Genomic DNA, 14,877 nt, shown 5'->3' on the forward strand with positions numbered 1-14,877 from the left:
CATTGACGATAGCATCATCTAGTGTTGCTCCTGCCGTGATTGCTCAGCCAGACGCTGTCGGGCGCCTATAATCGAGACAACAGAATCAGGCCCAGTCAGCAACCGCGTTCGCGTCATTCTTGCCCGCACTCCAACACTCACGATCTTTGGCGCGGTCCACGTAACCAGCAAACGTGACCGACGACGCAGGTCCGTTGCCTGGTTGTTCAGCGGTATCGCCTGCCCCGCTGCTACCTAAACCGGCACCAGGCCTGTAGATCTTGGTCTCGATGATATCTGTCCGACCTTCGCGTTGAGCTCCCAGACCTTGACCGAAGGACCAGCCCATCATAGCCAGAAGCTTGCTGCCGATGTTGTCGCTGTCGATCGGCTTTTCAGGAGCAGACTGCGGCGTGGCCTCGATCTCGTGCGACGCAGAGACTTTGGCAAGAGGGCCGTCATAGACTTTCGTGCGAGGATCGGTATCGTTGTGCTTGGAAGGGGTGTCTGCGCCAAACACAGCTCGGCGCTCTGATGCGCGGTCTCGATATGTGGGTACACTCGATAGGACCGCGTCGCAAGTGGAAGCAACACCAACGCGGCTGTCATCAGGATTCGTGGTCTGCTCAGCCGTTGACTCGAGTATCTTGGCCACAGCTTGCCGACACAGCTCGGTGCTTGCTAGGTTGTCCTTGTGCAGCTGTGACTCGGCTTCGTGCCTGTGAAGCGTGTCGATGCTCTTAAATTTTCGTTGGCACAATAGGCAGGCGATGCGCTCTCGGTCCTTGTAGTCGTAGCTGGCGAGATCGGCGTCAGACAGTTCCTTGGCTGTCACTGAGTTGGATTCTGGCGCTTTCGGATCTGCCGTAGAGACGGGTTCTGCGCTGAGTGTAGATTGTTGCAGCTCGGATTGCTTCCGATTCCATCTTGAGATGTCATTGGCAAGTCGCTTCGTCGCTGCAGATGTGGAGTGTTTCGGTGTGGAGGGCTTGCTGGAGCACGCTTCGGATGCACCGTCGTGTTGGTCTACTTGCGCAGGAGTTCGTAGGTCCTTCCAGGCCACTGCGCCAATTTGTTGTGGTGTTGCCTGATGGAGCGAGGTAGTTTCTCTCTTTGCCACAGGGGATCTGGACCTACGCCTGCCTTGGTCGCGATATCGCCATTCATCCTGACGTCTGCTTGCGTACCGTGGGTCATCGGGATCTACATAACCACTGCTTTGCGGTTTTGAAGAGGAAGGAGAGGGTCTCGTCCATCCTTGCGATGACTGCGCATCATTCTTTGGCTGGCACGGCGACGCAAGAGCGACGGAAAGGAAAAGGACACGATCAACATCGTATTCGCTAGAGAACATAGCTTGCATGCTATTATACTTCGCCTTCCATGTGCAGCCGATGTCTGGACCACAGACGCCGCTCATGGTGATTGTTGCCACAAGGCGCGACCATGAGAAAGTATCACTCTCATCAGTCTTGCCAAGTTTGCACTTACTGTTGAGCCGCGGTGAGGTGGCCCGCTCCGCTGATGTGGATTGTATCGAAGGGCCCCCTCATCGTCATGACCCGTGCCGTTGGTATCTTGCGACAGTTCGGCAGGAAGACCGTGACATGAGTTGGGAGGATGAGACATCATCTGGAGTGAATGCGGAGGGGTTCTCATGCAGATAGCCTCGTTGACAGTAGCTGCATCGCTGTGTCGTCGATTCTTGTTCAAAGAGCTCGGTAGGAGGATGGCGAAAACGAAAAGTAAGAGAAGCCAGCCTCCACAACACTTTCGCACAGCCTGTTGCATCGTCAGCTATTGCCGATGTTGATTCTTTCAGGGTCTTCTGCGCCTGCTCGTAGGGAAGCTGTCTGCTGCTGCGAGTGTAATTAATCAACGGTTTATTAATTCTCAACTTTTTCGAAGGCAAGAAGCAGCGCACAATTGGCCGTCATAGCATTGTTTTGGCTTTTGTTTTAGATTTAAATTTAGCCTTCGGCCCAAAACACCCAAACTCCAGAAGCAGCTGACGTTGCTCATCACCATCACCCTCGCCTTTCCATCCTTCTGCCTCGCTTAGGCTCCCTCCTGATTCCATTTGTCAGTTCAACGCCTAGCATAGCTACAAGTAGCTTCTATAGAGCCTCTACAGCCGCTCGAAGGCCTGTGACGGGTCACAAGTTCGCGCTCGACGACCGAAATTCTTCTTCAGCACAGCCTCGTCGACCAACACCTTAGTCCCCCTTCGCATCCACATAGGAGCCAAATACAGCGACACGATACATCACTGCGAAGCGACAGATAAACAATAACAGCGCCTTCTCGACTCATCATGTTGGCGCTTTAAGCCACCGCGCATTCCTGAGCGCCCGGAGATTCTTTCTGACTGCTTTACCAAAGCAGCTCGACTTCTGCCACCCATGCATGCCGGACAAAGAAGTACGAGGATAGCACCACCCGCCCTGGCGTCCTCTCATGGCGTGGAAGCACTTGCAAGAGGTGGAAGCTCCAGTGCGTCAGCAGGCATGGCAGGCATTGGAGCAGGAAGATCAGGTGCTGCTGCCTCCTACCGCTCCTTTACCTCTTCGGACCATCGTTCGTACCACGACTACAACGCTGGACCGCCGCACTGGAATGCTTTTGACTCCTCACAGCCCCCAGATCCAACTCAGCTACACGGCGGTCTGCCCTCGGCCCAATCCACCTCATCCTTCGACACATCCTCTCGTACATTCGATGCTATGAGTTTACCATCCTCTTCGTCCTTGTACGCTTCACAGTCCATGAAGCATCTCGCAGAGAGCACCCACGACACCTCAGCAGCAGCACTGCCAGCATCGTCATCTTCAGCGGCCACTACTACGTCCTCAAGTTCCAGCTCCCACCAACGCGCCATCTCCGAGGCTGAGCTGCTGGCGTTCGTAGATCAAAAGCGCCCAAAAATTACAACCGAGGATGCAACCAAGCAATCGAGGAGCTCACCCGCTTCTAATGTCGACCGCGGTGCGCAATCCAAGAGTGCAAAGGATAGCTCCAATTCCTTAGATACCCTGGACCTCTGTCACAAGCGCATCGACCGCGTTCCGGATGCCTTGGTCGTTATGATCAAGGAACAAGTGGTTCGACTCGCCCTCGGCTACAACCATCTCACCCGACTGCCAGACAACTTTGCCGATCTGCACAACCTACGATACCTCAACATCCGTGCCAACAACTTTGCCTACTTCCCTGAGTGTGTCACCAGGATGCCCAATCTCGAAATTCTCGACTTGAGCCGCAACAAGGTTCGTACGCTGCCACAAGTCCCCGGCCGTCTCCTCTCCCTTCGCGTCCTGTCGATGAACGCCAACCGCTTGACTGAGCTGCCACCTTGGGTCGGCAAGATGAAGCACTTGCGCATCCTCAAGCTCGACAACAACCCGCTCGAGTGGCCCCCACCTCACATCTCCAAGATGCCCAATGTATCACCGCCCAAAGCTCCGTCTTCGTCCAACGGCTCATCCGCAGCCGCCGAGCGCGAAAAGGTCAAGCGCTTCGAGGATCGACAAATGGTCGTATGGATCGCCAAGCTGCGATCGTGGATCAACGACCCTGCCAACCAACCGCAGAATCCTGCGATATCAGCCGCAGAACAAACAATGAGCACAGCAATTGAGCGCAGAGAAATAGGCGAAGCAGATGAAAGAGCCGATCTTGCAAGCCATGCGCGGTCTAATCCCGTCGAGCTGCCCTCCTCTCAATCCGATGGCCTCATGTCGCTTCACGTGCAGGTGCCGCAGAGCGTATCGGATCGCACACTGAGAGCGCATACGGATGAGGCACCTTCTGCTTCACGGATGCAGCCGGATTCGGTTGCGACGGTCTCGACAGGCATCGCACCAGTTGATGCAGATGCTGTTGCACAAGGGCTGCTGCCTCCATTGGTCCCGCAGCCGTCTGCGAGTGACGAGTCAGCGAACGGGGCCGCACCATCTTCAGAGTTCAACGCGTCAGGCTTCCGATCACACCACAGCAGCGCCGTCGAGCCCACTCGGCAGCCTCCACAAAGCTCGCAATCCCCGTCGATCTCCGTATCAGAGCACGACGTTCGCCCGAAGAATATTCTCGCGAGCCAAAGCGCTATGAGTGACCCGGACGGACGTCAGCATGCTCGCAACAACTCGCATTCCGTCGTACAAGACATTGCTGCCACTCACCAGATGGAAGTGCGTCGATCTCTCACGAGCAAAAAATCGCTTCCTGACCTACGCAAGAGTCACGAAGACATTCTGCAGGAGCGAAGAGATGTGCTTGCCGACTTGAAGACGGAGAAGAAAGTACAACAGCGGAGCGAGACAAACACACGCGAGTCAAGCTTCGATCGTGACCAAACGTTGGTGCCTCCTGCTTCGATTGCTTCGATTGCTGATGCCGGAACGCCGCCATCTCAGACATTCAGCGCAATCCCGCAACCGTCCAACAGAAAGCCGCCGCTGCAAGCGCGTCGTGGTCCCCGGCCTAGTCTGGGCAATGGGTTGGCACCGACGAGTCGCCAGGGTTACGAGGGTGGAACAAGCGGGTTCGCCAATTCTGGCACGCTCACTGCACCTCAAGCTGGAGCTGGGCCGAGTCAAGGGGGCGGTCTTCGCAAACTCAGCCTGCCAACCGTGGGTGCGACGCAAGCTGCGGCCGAGGCGGCTGCCGCCGCGCTGGCCGCTCGTGCCGGCTACAGCAACACGCCTCCGCGTTTCGACGTGGGCCATGGAAGGATGGCTTCGGATCGCGGCAGCGACAACAACTGGCCGTCTCGCGCGGCATCTCCCATTGTTAATGGCACCCGCACGGCTGCGGATCAAGAGCGTAACAGCTACTTCCGACGTCTGTCGACGTTGCCTCCTTCGACCATTTCGAAGGCAGTGCCCGTGCCCGTGCTCAAGTTCGTCGATGGTACACGCGGAGTCCTGTTCGCGCTTTCGCAGATCCACGCCGCCATCGGCCAATTCATGACACCCGTCATCGATGAGAGGATTTCGGGCCAGTTCCACCGACTGCTCGATATATCTAATGGCTCGATCGGTAACCTGATTAATGCGTTGGACCGCTTCGATTCGCTTTCTCGCCGCGGCTCGCCTGATGCCAGCGTCATCCGAGGTGTTCTGGTCACTTGCAAAGACTCGGTGATCACTTTCCGCAAGCTGGTCAGCGTGCTCCAGCTCCAGCTTCGTGCGTTGCAGAGCAGCTCGGATGTGCGATACGCGAGAACGTTGCTGCTCATGCTGTACGGCAGCATGGCCGAAGTCAGCAATAGCTGGACCGAGATGGCTCCCTTGGTGGAGGCTGTGCAGCCGTATCTGACTCAAGCTGAGGTTGGTAGCACTTCGCCTGCGTCTTCAGAGGCTGCTGCCGTTGCCGCTGCACCATCCACTGCTGCAACGGCGGAAAAGATCACACCGCCTTCGACACGTGCAGGTACGCTTCTTCAAAAGAGTATCAGCAACACCAGCAATGGTAGCACGTCAACGCTGCCAAGCATCGCAGAGGCGTCTACGCCCGTACGTGCAGGCGCTCGTCCGTACATTGCTCGTGGCCCGAGCCGACGTCGGCACGCGGGATCTTTCAGCGCACAGGATCTGGCACAAGGTGCGGCCATGACGCCAAGCAACAGCAATCAACCCCCGTTCAATCTCGAGGATTTGCAAGCAACCTCTGCGTACAACACTCCAGCACGAGGCGCGAGAAGCCGCCGCCAGGGCAGTTGGGGCAACAGCGCCAGCAGTGCCGCTACGTTTGCGCAATCAGACGTATCCGATCGCAGTGCTGCGGTGGATACGACACAGTCGACGGCGCCAAGCACCCCGGGAGGCAGCGCAACGACTGCTGCCCAGCAGCGGACCATCTACGCTACTCCAGGTGCGATGAGCACGCCCACATCGTCGAGGCAGAAGCGGTCCGGCTCGAATGCCAGTTCGGCGATGGATGCGGGCGGTGCACCCGGATCGTCGGCTGTGACACCACGCAGTCAAACGACGACCCCGGCGACGCCAGCGGCGGGTGCGGCGAAACGCGGCCTGCACGTTGCGACGCCTTCGTCAGGCAATGTGGCGGCTACGGCGGCGGCTGGCAGTCGACTGCGCATGGCTGTGTCGGATCCGAAGATGACGGTGGATGATCATCTGTTGGATATGGTCGACAACATCACAAAGTTGTCGGCGCGTGTGTGGTCGGAGCTGTTCGAGCATTTGGGCTCGGCGAGGGTGGAGGAGCTGTCGGCGAGCTCGTCGGAGGTGTCGCCGGTTGAAGATCAGGAGAGTGCAGAGTTGGGGGCGGTGGAGACGGTGGTGGATGACGTTGTGCATGGCTCTGGTTCGGATGGCGACAAGGAAGGGGTGCAGGGCAAGAAGGCTGCTGCTGTTGCGGGAGGCGATAGCGAGTCGGCTCGAAAGCTGCGCGAGCTACGGGAACTGGCACAGGTCACCGACGAGCTAACGTCTCAGTTGCGCTCGACGTACCTGCGCGCGCGCGAGGAGGAACAACGTCGCCCTGCGCTCGACGACGAAGCGCCTCAGGTGGTCGACTCGGCTGCTGGCAGCACTGCCAAAGCTGAACCAGTCTCAGGGGTGGTCGAGACTGCATCGCCGGACAGCATCTCACAGGCGACGGTGGCCAAGCTGTTCGACGAATCGCATCGCTTCGTGCGCGCGGTGGTCAACACGTCGACGCTGATCAAGGCGATTTCGGTGGCGCACGACTTCCCGCGCGAGTTGCGGAGCTTGTTGGGACAGGTCGCACAGGCGTGTTCGAACTTGACCGTGTATCTGCTGTGGCTGAGTCCTACGGTTAGCTCCTAGTATGCTCAGATTGCAGGCGATTCTCAATGGGATGACGATGATGCACGCATTGGATGTGTGTGCTTGCGTACAGAGTGGTGTGATACTGTGTCAGACCATGACGATGCCGTTGCCCGACCCGACCTGTGCGGGCTGCATTGCGACTTTGCGGATAAGCTGCTCGGCAAGGCCCTTGACCTCCTCCTCGCCCTGCGCAGCCGCTCTCTTGGCCATCGACTTGGCATACGCATGCACGGGGTCCAACTCGGCCTCGCCCGGCCTACTCCCCATGCCACCCGCCACGGGCTTGGTCCTCCAGTTGAACAGATAGAAGCGCAAGAATCCATCGCCAGGGCCGAACTTCTGCTCCTGCAGAAACAACGCGTTGTCCATCACGGTGAGGCAGTTGACCACGTCAAAGTTGTGATCGCGCGCAATGATGAGCATCGTGTTCATGAGCGTGTTGAGGCGCGCCTTGAGGCGCAGTTTGAGCGCGGCGGGTTCGGAGTCCCAGGGCGAGACGCGCGATTCGTCGGTGAGTTCCGAGGGGGTGAGGTTGGTGAGTGCGTTGCACTGCCAGGCGTGTTTGCCCGCCGAGAGCGCGAGGGTGCGCTCGGAGGTTGGGTGCGAGGTGGAAGCGTCGTTCTCTGCGGAGCTGGACGAAGCAGGCGGTTGGTCTTGGAAGACGACGTCCGAGGCGTAGTAGAAGAGGTAGGCGGCGTTGAGGCTCTTGTGTTTGTCGTTGTCGAGCACGCTCGAGGGGAGCGAGTAGAAGGCGAAGACGTCCGTGATTCGGCCCTCGGCGTTCTCGACTACGTACGTCCAGGTCACTTGGCCCTTGCGCTTCTGCTCGCCCGCTCCGCCTTTACCTTCGACCTTGGACGACCCCTCCTCGCCGCGTCCACTGAGGAAGATGTGCTCCACCTCGTGATCGCTGAATCGGGGTGCCATGTCGAATCGACGCATGTACCGACGCATCAGTTTGCCCACTTGTGGCACATCGCGCACCTCCATCTCCCTCAGCCCGGGCAAGTCAACCTTAGCAGGCAGCTCGAATCGTTTGCAATGCGCCTCCATGGTCATACCGTGCGGCACGGCTGAGAAGCCAATCTCGGTCAGCTTGCGCGCATTGATCGTTCGGTGGTAGTACCTCGCACACGAGACGGGCGTGGGCAGCACGGATCCGACCGTGTAGATGGCGTGGAACACGCCCGTGAGGTGGCACTGACGTGTAACTTCCTTGATGAGCACGGGTGCGAGACGTTTGGAACGCAGCTTTTTGTGGACGCACAAGAAGTTGATCTCGGTCGACTGGTAGGATTTGTCCCTCACCCTGAGCTCGTGCGGGATGCCGCTGATGAAGGCGACGAGTTTCTTGGTGGAGACGACGCGAACGCCGATGTGCCACGTCTTGTGGTAGCCTGGATGCTTGAGGACCCAATGCAGGAACTCGGGGCTGTAGTCAAAACGGAATGTCGCATCATCGTCCTCGACGTAGTTGGCGCTGAGCAGATCGTACACTTCTTTCAGTTCGCTTTCGTTGTCCACATCGATCTGCACCCATTCGAAGTCGTTTGGCAGAGGGTAAGGCTCCTGTCGCACCTGCTCGGGAGGCACGCTGGGCTCGATGCTCCCCTCTTCATCCGGCTTGACGATGGGCGAGTCGTTGGGTTTCATTACAGGTTGCGTCTTCCAGAACTTGTGGTCTGCGATGGCCTTTTGCGCTTTTTGCTTGGAATCTTGTGACTTGAGCATGGTCTCGCGTTCGAGTTTCATCATGGCCATGACTTTGGCGAGGTTGGCCTTGTTTACCGCGTTAGCGGCAGCAGAGCCGTGTTGGGCTTGCACAGCTTGCTGCACCTGTGAGACGACCTCGTCGCTAATCTTGCCATCGCGCGAGTTGCCGGAGGCCAGAAGTTTGCCGTCGGTAGCATCAGCTGAGGAGGAAGAGGACGTGCCACCGAGACCGAGCTTTTTGCGCAACTTGGCCGCTGCTTTGGACTTCTTCTTCCTGCGCTGCTTGGCGGTCAGGCCATCTGCGCCGGTAGAGGTTGAAGCAGCAGCTGCGTCGTCTGCCTCTTCGTCGTCCACGTCATCATCATCATCCTCATCGTCATCAACTTCTTGTTGATGGTTTTGGACTGCAGTGGTTTGCTGGGTGATGCTGCTGCCGCGAGCGGGAGGCGCGGTACTGGAGGAGGAGGAGGCAGCAGCAGCAGCAGCAGCGGAAGCAGTCCCGGTGGCTTGAGCGTCTTTGACCCCAGACATCCGGACAAGATATGCTGATTCGAGGAGTCTATGGAGTAAGAAGGTAGGAGAAATGGTAGAATGAGGAAAGGAAGCGAGAGTGCTGTATGTCCGTGCCCTCGTGATCGAATTGCGCAGGTCTGTGTTGAGCTGCCTGGCGCTGCCCGGTCCGGGTGTTGCTTTCGTTACTTCGTTGCTTCGTTCTTGTCCAACGACCAAGGCCGAATTCCGAGATTTAGTCCAAGAGAGAAAGAAACAAAAGGGTTTGTGTTTCTTTGGAATGATTTTTGATTTTCTTTCTCGAATTTCTTGCATGTTTTCTGTGGCACAGCAGAGCTCAGCAGACAAGGCGAGCAACGCAGCTGAGTCGACGCTTGCTTGCCTTCTCGCGCTCCTGCAACCTCTCCACTCACTACCATCGCCGACCGCCATCGTCGTGAGCTCCCCTTTTGCAACCATGTCGATCGACAGCGCTCTCCTGGAGGACGCCAGCTCTTCCCATAGGATCTACATTGGCGACTCGATTGGCTGTCTTCGTGTCGCTCAGTGCGATCCACCCTCGGCGCTACCAAACGATTTCGCAGGACCCTCGGTCAAGCCGCTCGTCCTGCCCAACTTCAAGTCGCACTCTGACCACGCTGTGCAGCGTATAGCTACCGGTGTGCTCGACGACAAGGTCTACGTTGTCGCTCTGGCCCGCAAGAATGCCACCGTCGATGTCGTTCACATCATCAACCAGTCCTTGCCATCGACCAGCACGGCACAACCTGCAGAAGTGTCGGAGTTGCGAGCCAGCATCCTCTGCACCATCCACGAGACTCAGATGAAGGCGGGAATTCATCGGTTCATCGGTCTCGCTGTTGGATCGCAGGGTGTGTATTCGCTCACCTCATCGGGCATCTTCCGGTTCACCCCCATTGCCGTCACTGGCCACGGCCCGGAGACTGTTGGCGAGCCAGAGGAAGCCAAGGTCCTGGACCACCTCCCTTCGCCCCTCCAGCACGCCAGCTTCTACCCAGCCTCCAACCCGACCCACTTCTGCTACGGCGGAGAAGACATCCCCCTCTCGCTTTGGCACATTCCCACCGCTGTCTCCGAGCAACCCACCGAGTCGGTCGCCGACATGAGCATGGAATCGCTCAAGACCGAAGACCTCTCTGGACTCAACAGCAAACAGCGAAAACGCAAACGTCAGCTCGAGGCCAAGTCCAAAGCACGCGAGTTAGTGTGGGGAGAAGTGTGGCGTGCCAAGAACCTGCCCAACGACAACCTCTCCCTGCCTCGACGCGCCAATATCACGGCTACATGCATCCTGCAGCTCAACCACAGCACGGCCGAGGATGCCGAATCAGGTGCTGTAGATGGAGAAAGCTTCATTGCCGTGGGAACCAAGGATGGTCTGTTGCGCATCTTCCAACCGGGCGCGGGCAGCCGAAAGCACATTCGCGAGATCCGCGTCGTTCCTACGGGCCAAGGGGCGATCAAGACGCTCTGTGCCTCCTCGGCGCCTCAAGATGGCCAGCGGGGCGGGCTGCTGTTCGTCGGTGACACCGGGTCCAAACTGTACGCTGTCGACTGGCAGACAGGCGCAGTGGTGTACGGATACAAGGGGATGGCTCAGGTCGGTGCCACACTTTCTATGGCCGTTCTCCCTCAAACGCGCAAGCCGAGCCACCCAGAAGCACTCGTCACTGTGTCTTCGGACAGCTTGGTCCGCCTGCACTCGACGGTGCCGGCATCGCAGGCTGTGCCCAAGGCTGGCGCCTCTGCCGAAAAGGGCCAAGTGCTGTGGAGCAGGATGATCGCAAACCCGAGTAGTCAGACCGTGCACGCGACGCCAACGGCGGTAGTGTGGGATGGCGTTATGCCTCCTTCTCTGAACAAGCGCAGAGTTGCTGGTGAGGACGCCGACGGTGCGGAAGTGGAAGAGGAAGAGGACGAGGAGGACGAGGTGTGGGCGACGATGCAAGCAGTGAGCGAGAATGGTCGCGCAAGTCGGAAGAAGAACGGATCCGTAGAGGGTGATGCTGAGGATGAGGACAACGAGGATGAGGATGAGGACGAGGAGGAACAGGAGAAACAAGGAGCAGCACGAAGCGGTTCCGGTAAAGCTAAACGCACGAGCAAACCGGCGCAGTCGAAAAAGAGTCGCACGTGAGCCTTCACTTTGTAACGCAATGCAACTGCCATTTTTGCATACACACCACCCACTCTGCGCTTCGGATCCTGGTAAAACGGTATCGTATTGAGAAGCAATGTGAATGGAAGGTGCGCCTTGTCTACTTGAGGCTTGCTGCACGCCTCGACGATTCAAACGACTCGAGGGCGTGCTTGAGCCTGTTGCCACTGCCACTGGCTTGTCGCGACCCAGCCTGCTTGCGCATCTCCTCCGCCTCCATCTCGACCGGCTCCTCCTTCTCTGCACGCCTCTCACCCACCACCTTCTCAAGCCTCTCGATGCGGTCCGCTTTCAGCTCGAGCATCTCGACGGCCTCGAGCACGTGCTGGGCCAAGATGCGGCGCTTGGTCCGACTCATGGCGGGACTCATCGTCTTGAGCTCGTCGGCGAGTTCCGAGTACAGCATACGCTGGTGCAGGAACTCGTCCCAGTGTTCCTGCAGTATCACGCGCAGGGTGGCCATCTGCTCGTCCGATATCCTCCCTCCGCGTGCCGCCGTTTGGCCGACGGGCGGGTCGAGGGCGTCCAACAAAATCGATTCTTCCATCTCGACGGCCGCACGTCGCTGTTCGGCGGCCACCAGACGCGCACGGCGTGAGGCCTTGCGCTTGTCGGACCGTGTGTGCGCGCTGCACACGGTACATACGCGTGTATCGTGCGTGTGCCGCGTGGGTCCGGCTCGAGCCGTCGCACGTGCAGCACGGGCCTCAGCGAGCTGCGAGATCTCGCTCTCGTCCAGCTCGTTCGGCGTTTCGATGGGTGCGCTGCGAGGTGGGCTGGCGTAACGGCTGCGCTGACGTTCGCGTTGCAGACGCAGGTTTTCAGCGACAGCGTCGATGGTCCGGTCGTACTCTTCATCGTGGGAAGCTGGACGCGCCGGGCTGGAACGCTGCCGAGGCGAGACGTGGTGGTAGAAGTGGTCGCCCATATCATCGTCGACTGGATCCGAGCGGATTTCGATGTGATCTCTCGCATATGCAGGAGCAAAAGACCCGCGAGAAGTGTACACGGGATCCGAAGCAGGATGCACATCTTCGTAGTATCGCTCTTCACGGAAGTGCTGACGAGCACCTCTCGCGCGCGCACTCCTCTTGCGGTGAACAGTCGCAGAAGGAACAAGATGCTCGAGCACAAGCCCGTTGAGACCTTCAACTTCGTCTGCCAGGCTCAACACCTGCAGACGCAAAGCCTCGATGGCTTCCCACGGATCGCGACCAGTTGGGAACATGCTTTGATGCCTGTACGCTGCGCGCTGCTCGCGAGCATCTGAATCTTGAGGACCGAGCCCAGCGGCACTGCGGTACTGTTCCTCCATCGCTGTTCGCAATTTGTCGAGCTCACTGTAGAGTCGGTTGACCACTTCGACCTGGCTTCGACCCTCTTGTTGCTGGCGAGCGCGAGCGTCTCTGACCGGCTGCTCTGACTCTCTGTGCGTTGCTTTGGTTTGAGCAGGTGTCTGTGCTTCTTCTGCGCGCGATTCGGTGTGTGTGTGCTGATGCTTGCGTTCGGACGACCGAGTCTCAGAAACCTGCAGCTTCTGCAGGATGAGCTGCATCAACTGGTCTTCTGAGGCTGGCTGTTGAGCACGCACATCCTTGAGCGCCCTCTGCATCTCGGACCGCAGTCCTTGGAAATCTTGACTCTGCTGCTCTTGCGCTTGCTCCAGATTGAGGATCCTCTCACCTGCTCGATCGAGCTCGACCTGGATACCATCAACGAAACAGCGCAAGTTGACCAACTCCTCCAGACGAGCTTCCTGGTTGCCTACCGCGCAGTCAAACGGTCTATGTTTGACGGCATCGCGTGTCTTGACAGGCGAGCCCAGGGCGGAGGTCAAGCCGGTCACGTCGGGCAAACGCACACCCCACGGCGAAGTAGCGTCGTGACCCATGGCCGCCTTCTGGTGCGCAGGATAGCCGTACGAGTTGAACTGTGCCGTGTTGAAAGCCTTTCCTGCTTGTGGTGCGTTCTCAGGCTCGACACGGGTGCGTGCGCTGGATGCTTGGCTACCCGTCCCAAAGCCGCTGCCTCCCGAGTTGGAAGCGCTGCCATCGTCCCCATCTTCGACAGCGTTGCCACCTGCCTTCCGGCGTGTGAGCTCGACGTCCTTCTGTAAGCGACGCGCCAAGTCTTCGAACGCGCTAACGGCGGAAACAGATCCTTGACGCGTGGCGCGAGGCTGCTGGTGCCTGTCTGGACGCTGTGTTTCGCGGGTGTTGGACTTGCCAGCGTGCAGGACGCCGTCGATGGATGGCGCCGGGGTGGGGCTGTCGGGGCTCTTGGAGCGGTCGCCAATGAGGGTACGCAGAGCAGGCGAGGTAAGAGTTCGGGATGCGAGGTGCTGCTGATAGTTGGCAGCGTTCATTCCAAATGTTTCAGTGGCACGCGGAGACGCAAACGGGCCAGTCGGGTCGGGACGCGGCCTTGATTGCTGCTGTTGCCCTTGTCGTTGCTGCTGCATCGATGTTCGTGTGGAGGCCGCATCTCTGCGAGCACGATACTCGCCGTCCGTATCGGTGTAAATGTCAAACTCGATGCGATCGAGCGTGTCTTGCCCTAATGTAGGACGCTGGCGAAAGTTGGCCGTCATGGTGGCGGTGTGGCCGGCAGGCGTGGCTGCAAAGTTGCGGTGGTTGCCTGTGCTGTTGAAAGTGGCAGTGTGTACATTGAAAGCATCCGATTCGCCGGACTCGCTCGCCGAGTCGCCGTCTGATTCGGTCTCGCTTTCCACCTGAGCCTGGCGAGGGATCGCGCCGGTCCGAGGCTGGTACGTTGAGGGGCGCGCTGTAGTGACTGCAGTGCCTGGCTGCCTGGCAACATAGTCAGAGGAGTACTTGCCAGGACGATAAGGACTCTTGGCGGGAGACGACTTGTAGCGGTTCTGAGCGGCATTGAGAGATTGCAATTGTTCCTGGTACGATGGCTGTGAGGGTACTGCACTGCGCACGCCACGACCGACGCCCGGGATCAAGCTCTCGTCGGCATCGAGGCCTTGAAGGCGGTGTGATGCTGTGGGCATGTTTGATGTGGGTCTGCGTCTGCTGGCGGAGGCGGCTGGTGGTTGTGTGGTCATGTCGTCTTCGTGTCCAATACGGTCATACGTGTCAAAGGTGGAAGATGCGGAGGTGAGGTCGGTGCTACGCATGTCTGGATTGTGAGAGGGCCCACTGGGCTGAAGAAGGCGCGATTCGATGCTGACTCTGTTGAGCTCCTCCTGGGATTCCGGGATGTAGATGTCTTGAGAGAAGTCGGGATGCGATGATGCTGCTGCGGCAGCGGTGACGTGGTTACGATCAGCAGCAGCGGCAGCAGCAGCGGTCCGAATGCGATGCGAAAGAACCTCGCGTGGTGGTTGGTGATAGGATGTGGATGCTACTGGATAGTGGTGGTGAGCTCGCGACATGTCGTGCTTCCCTTTGTGGGTCTTGTAGCTGGGCATCGCGTCCGATGCAAAGTTACAAAGGCAGGACCTGGAGCGCGTCTCGTTGCGTGCAGCGCAGATGCAATGCAGCTACAATGCGACGTTAGATGGGCGGCAGATGCTGGGTAAAGGATGGTTTGATAGGATGAAGAGGAGGAAGGTGAAAAAGAAGCGAGCCAATCCACTAATCATCCAGTCTTGAAATGGAGGAGGATCGACTGGGCAAGGCTCGACAGGGAAGTTGCAGGGCAAGCTAACGACAA

General features: G+C 58.5%; 5 protein-coding genes across 5 annotated transcripts; 2 read left to right on the top strand and 3 right to left on the bottom strand.

Moving 5' to 3' along the window:
• Positions 1–18: 18 nt before the first annotated feature.
• EX895_005308 (uncharacterized protein) lies at positions 19–1,611 on the bottom strand (the record flags this gene model as incomplete). The annotated part of the gene is made up of 3 exons (XM_029885901.1): positions 19–65; positions 142–1,264; positions 1,471–1,611. 3 exons carry the CDS (start codon positions 1,609–1,611, stop codon positions 19–21), a joined length of 1,311 nt encoding a protein of 436 aa, XP_029737753.1.
• Positions 1,612–2,381: 770 nt separating this feature from the next.
• EX895_005309 (uncharacterized protein) lies at positions 2,382–6,788 on the top strand (the record flags this gene model as incomplete). The annotated part of the gene is made up of 1 exon (XM_029885902.1): positions 2,382–6,788. One exon carries the CDS (start codon positions 2,382–2,384, stop codon positions 6,786–6,788), a length of 4,407 nt encoding a protein of 1,468 aa, XP_029737754.1.
• A 90-nt stretch (positions 6,789–6,878) lies between these two features.
• EX895_005310 (uncharacterized protein) lies at positions 6,879–9,035 on the bottom strand (the record flags this gene model as incomplete). Its single annotated transcript, XM_029885903.1, has 1 exon — positions 6,879–9,035. One exon carries the CDS (start codon positions 9,033–9,035, stop codon positions 6,879–6,881), a length of 2,157 nt encoding a protein of 718 aa, XP_029737755.1.
• Positions 9,036–9,471: 436 nt separating this feature from the next.
• Positions 9,472–11,172, top strand: EX895_005311 (uncharacterized protein; the record flags this gene model as incomplete). The annotated part of the gene is made up of 1 exon (XM_029885904.1): positions 9,472–11,172. The coding sequence occupies one exon, from the start codon at positions 9,472–9,474 to the stop codon at positions 11,170–11,172; it is 1,701 nt and encodes a 566-aa protein (XP_029737756.1).
• A 121-nt stretch (positions 11,173–11,293) lies between these two features.
• EX895_005312 (uncharacterized protein) lies at positions 11,294–14,596 on the bottom strand (the record flags this gene model as incomplete). The annotated part of the gene is made up of 1 exon (XM_029885905.1): positions 11,294–14,596. One exon carries the CDS (start codon positions 14,594–14,596, stop codon positions 11,294–11,296), a length of 3,303 nt encoding a protein of 1,100 aa, XP_029737757.1.
• Between the last annotated feature and the right edge of the window lie 281 nt (positions 14,597–14,877).

This window comes from Sporisorium graminicola, chromosome SGRAM_6 (assembly GCF_005498985.1).
Source record: "Sporisorium graminicola strain CBS 10092 chromosome SGRAM_6, whole genome shotgun sequence".
Classification (NCBI taxonomy): domain Eukaryota; kingdom Fungi; phylum Basidiomycota; class Ustilaginomycetes; order Ustilaginales; family Ustilaginaceae; genus Sporisorium; species Sporisorium graminicola.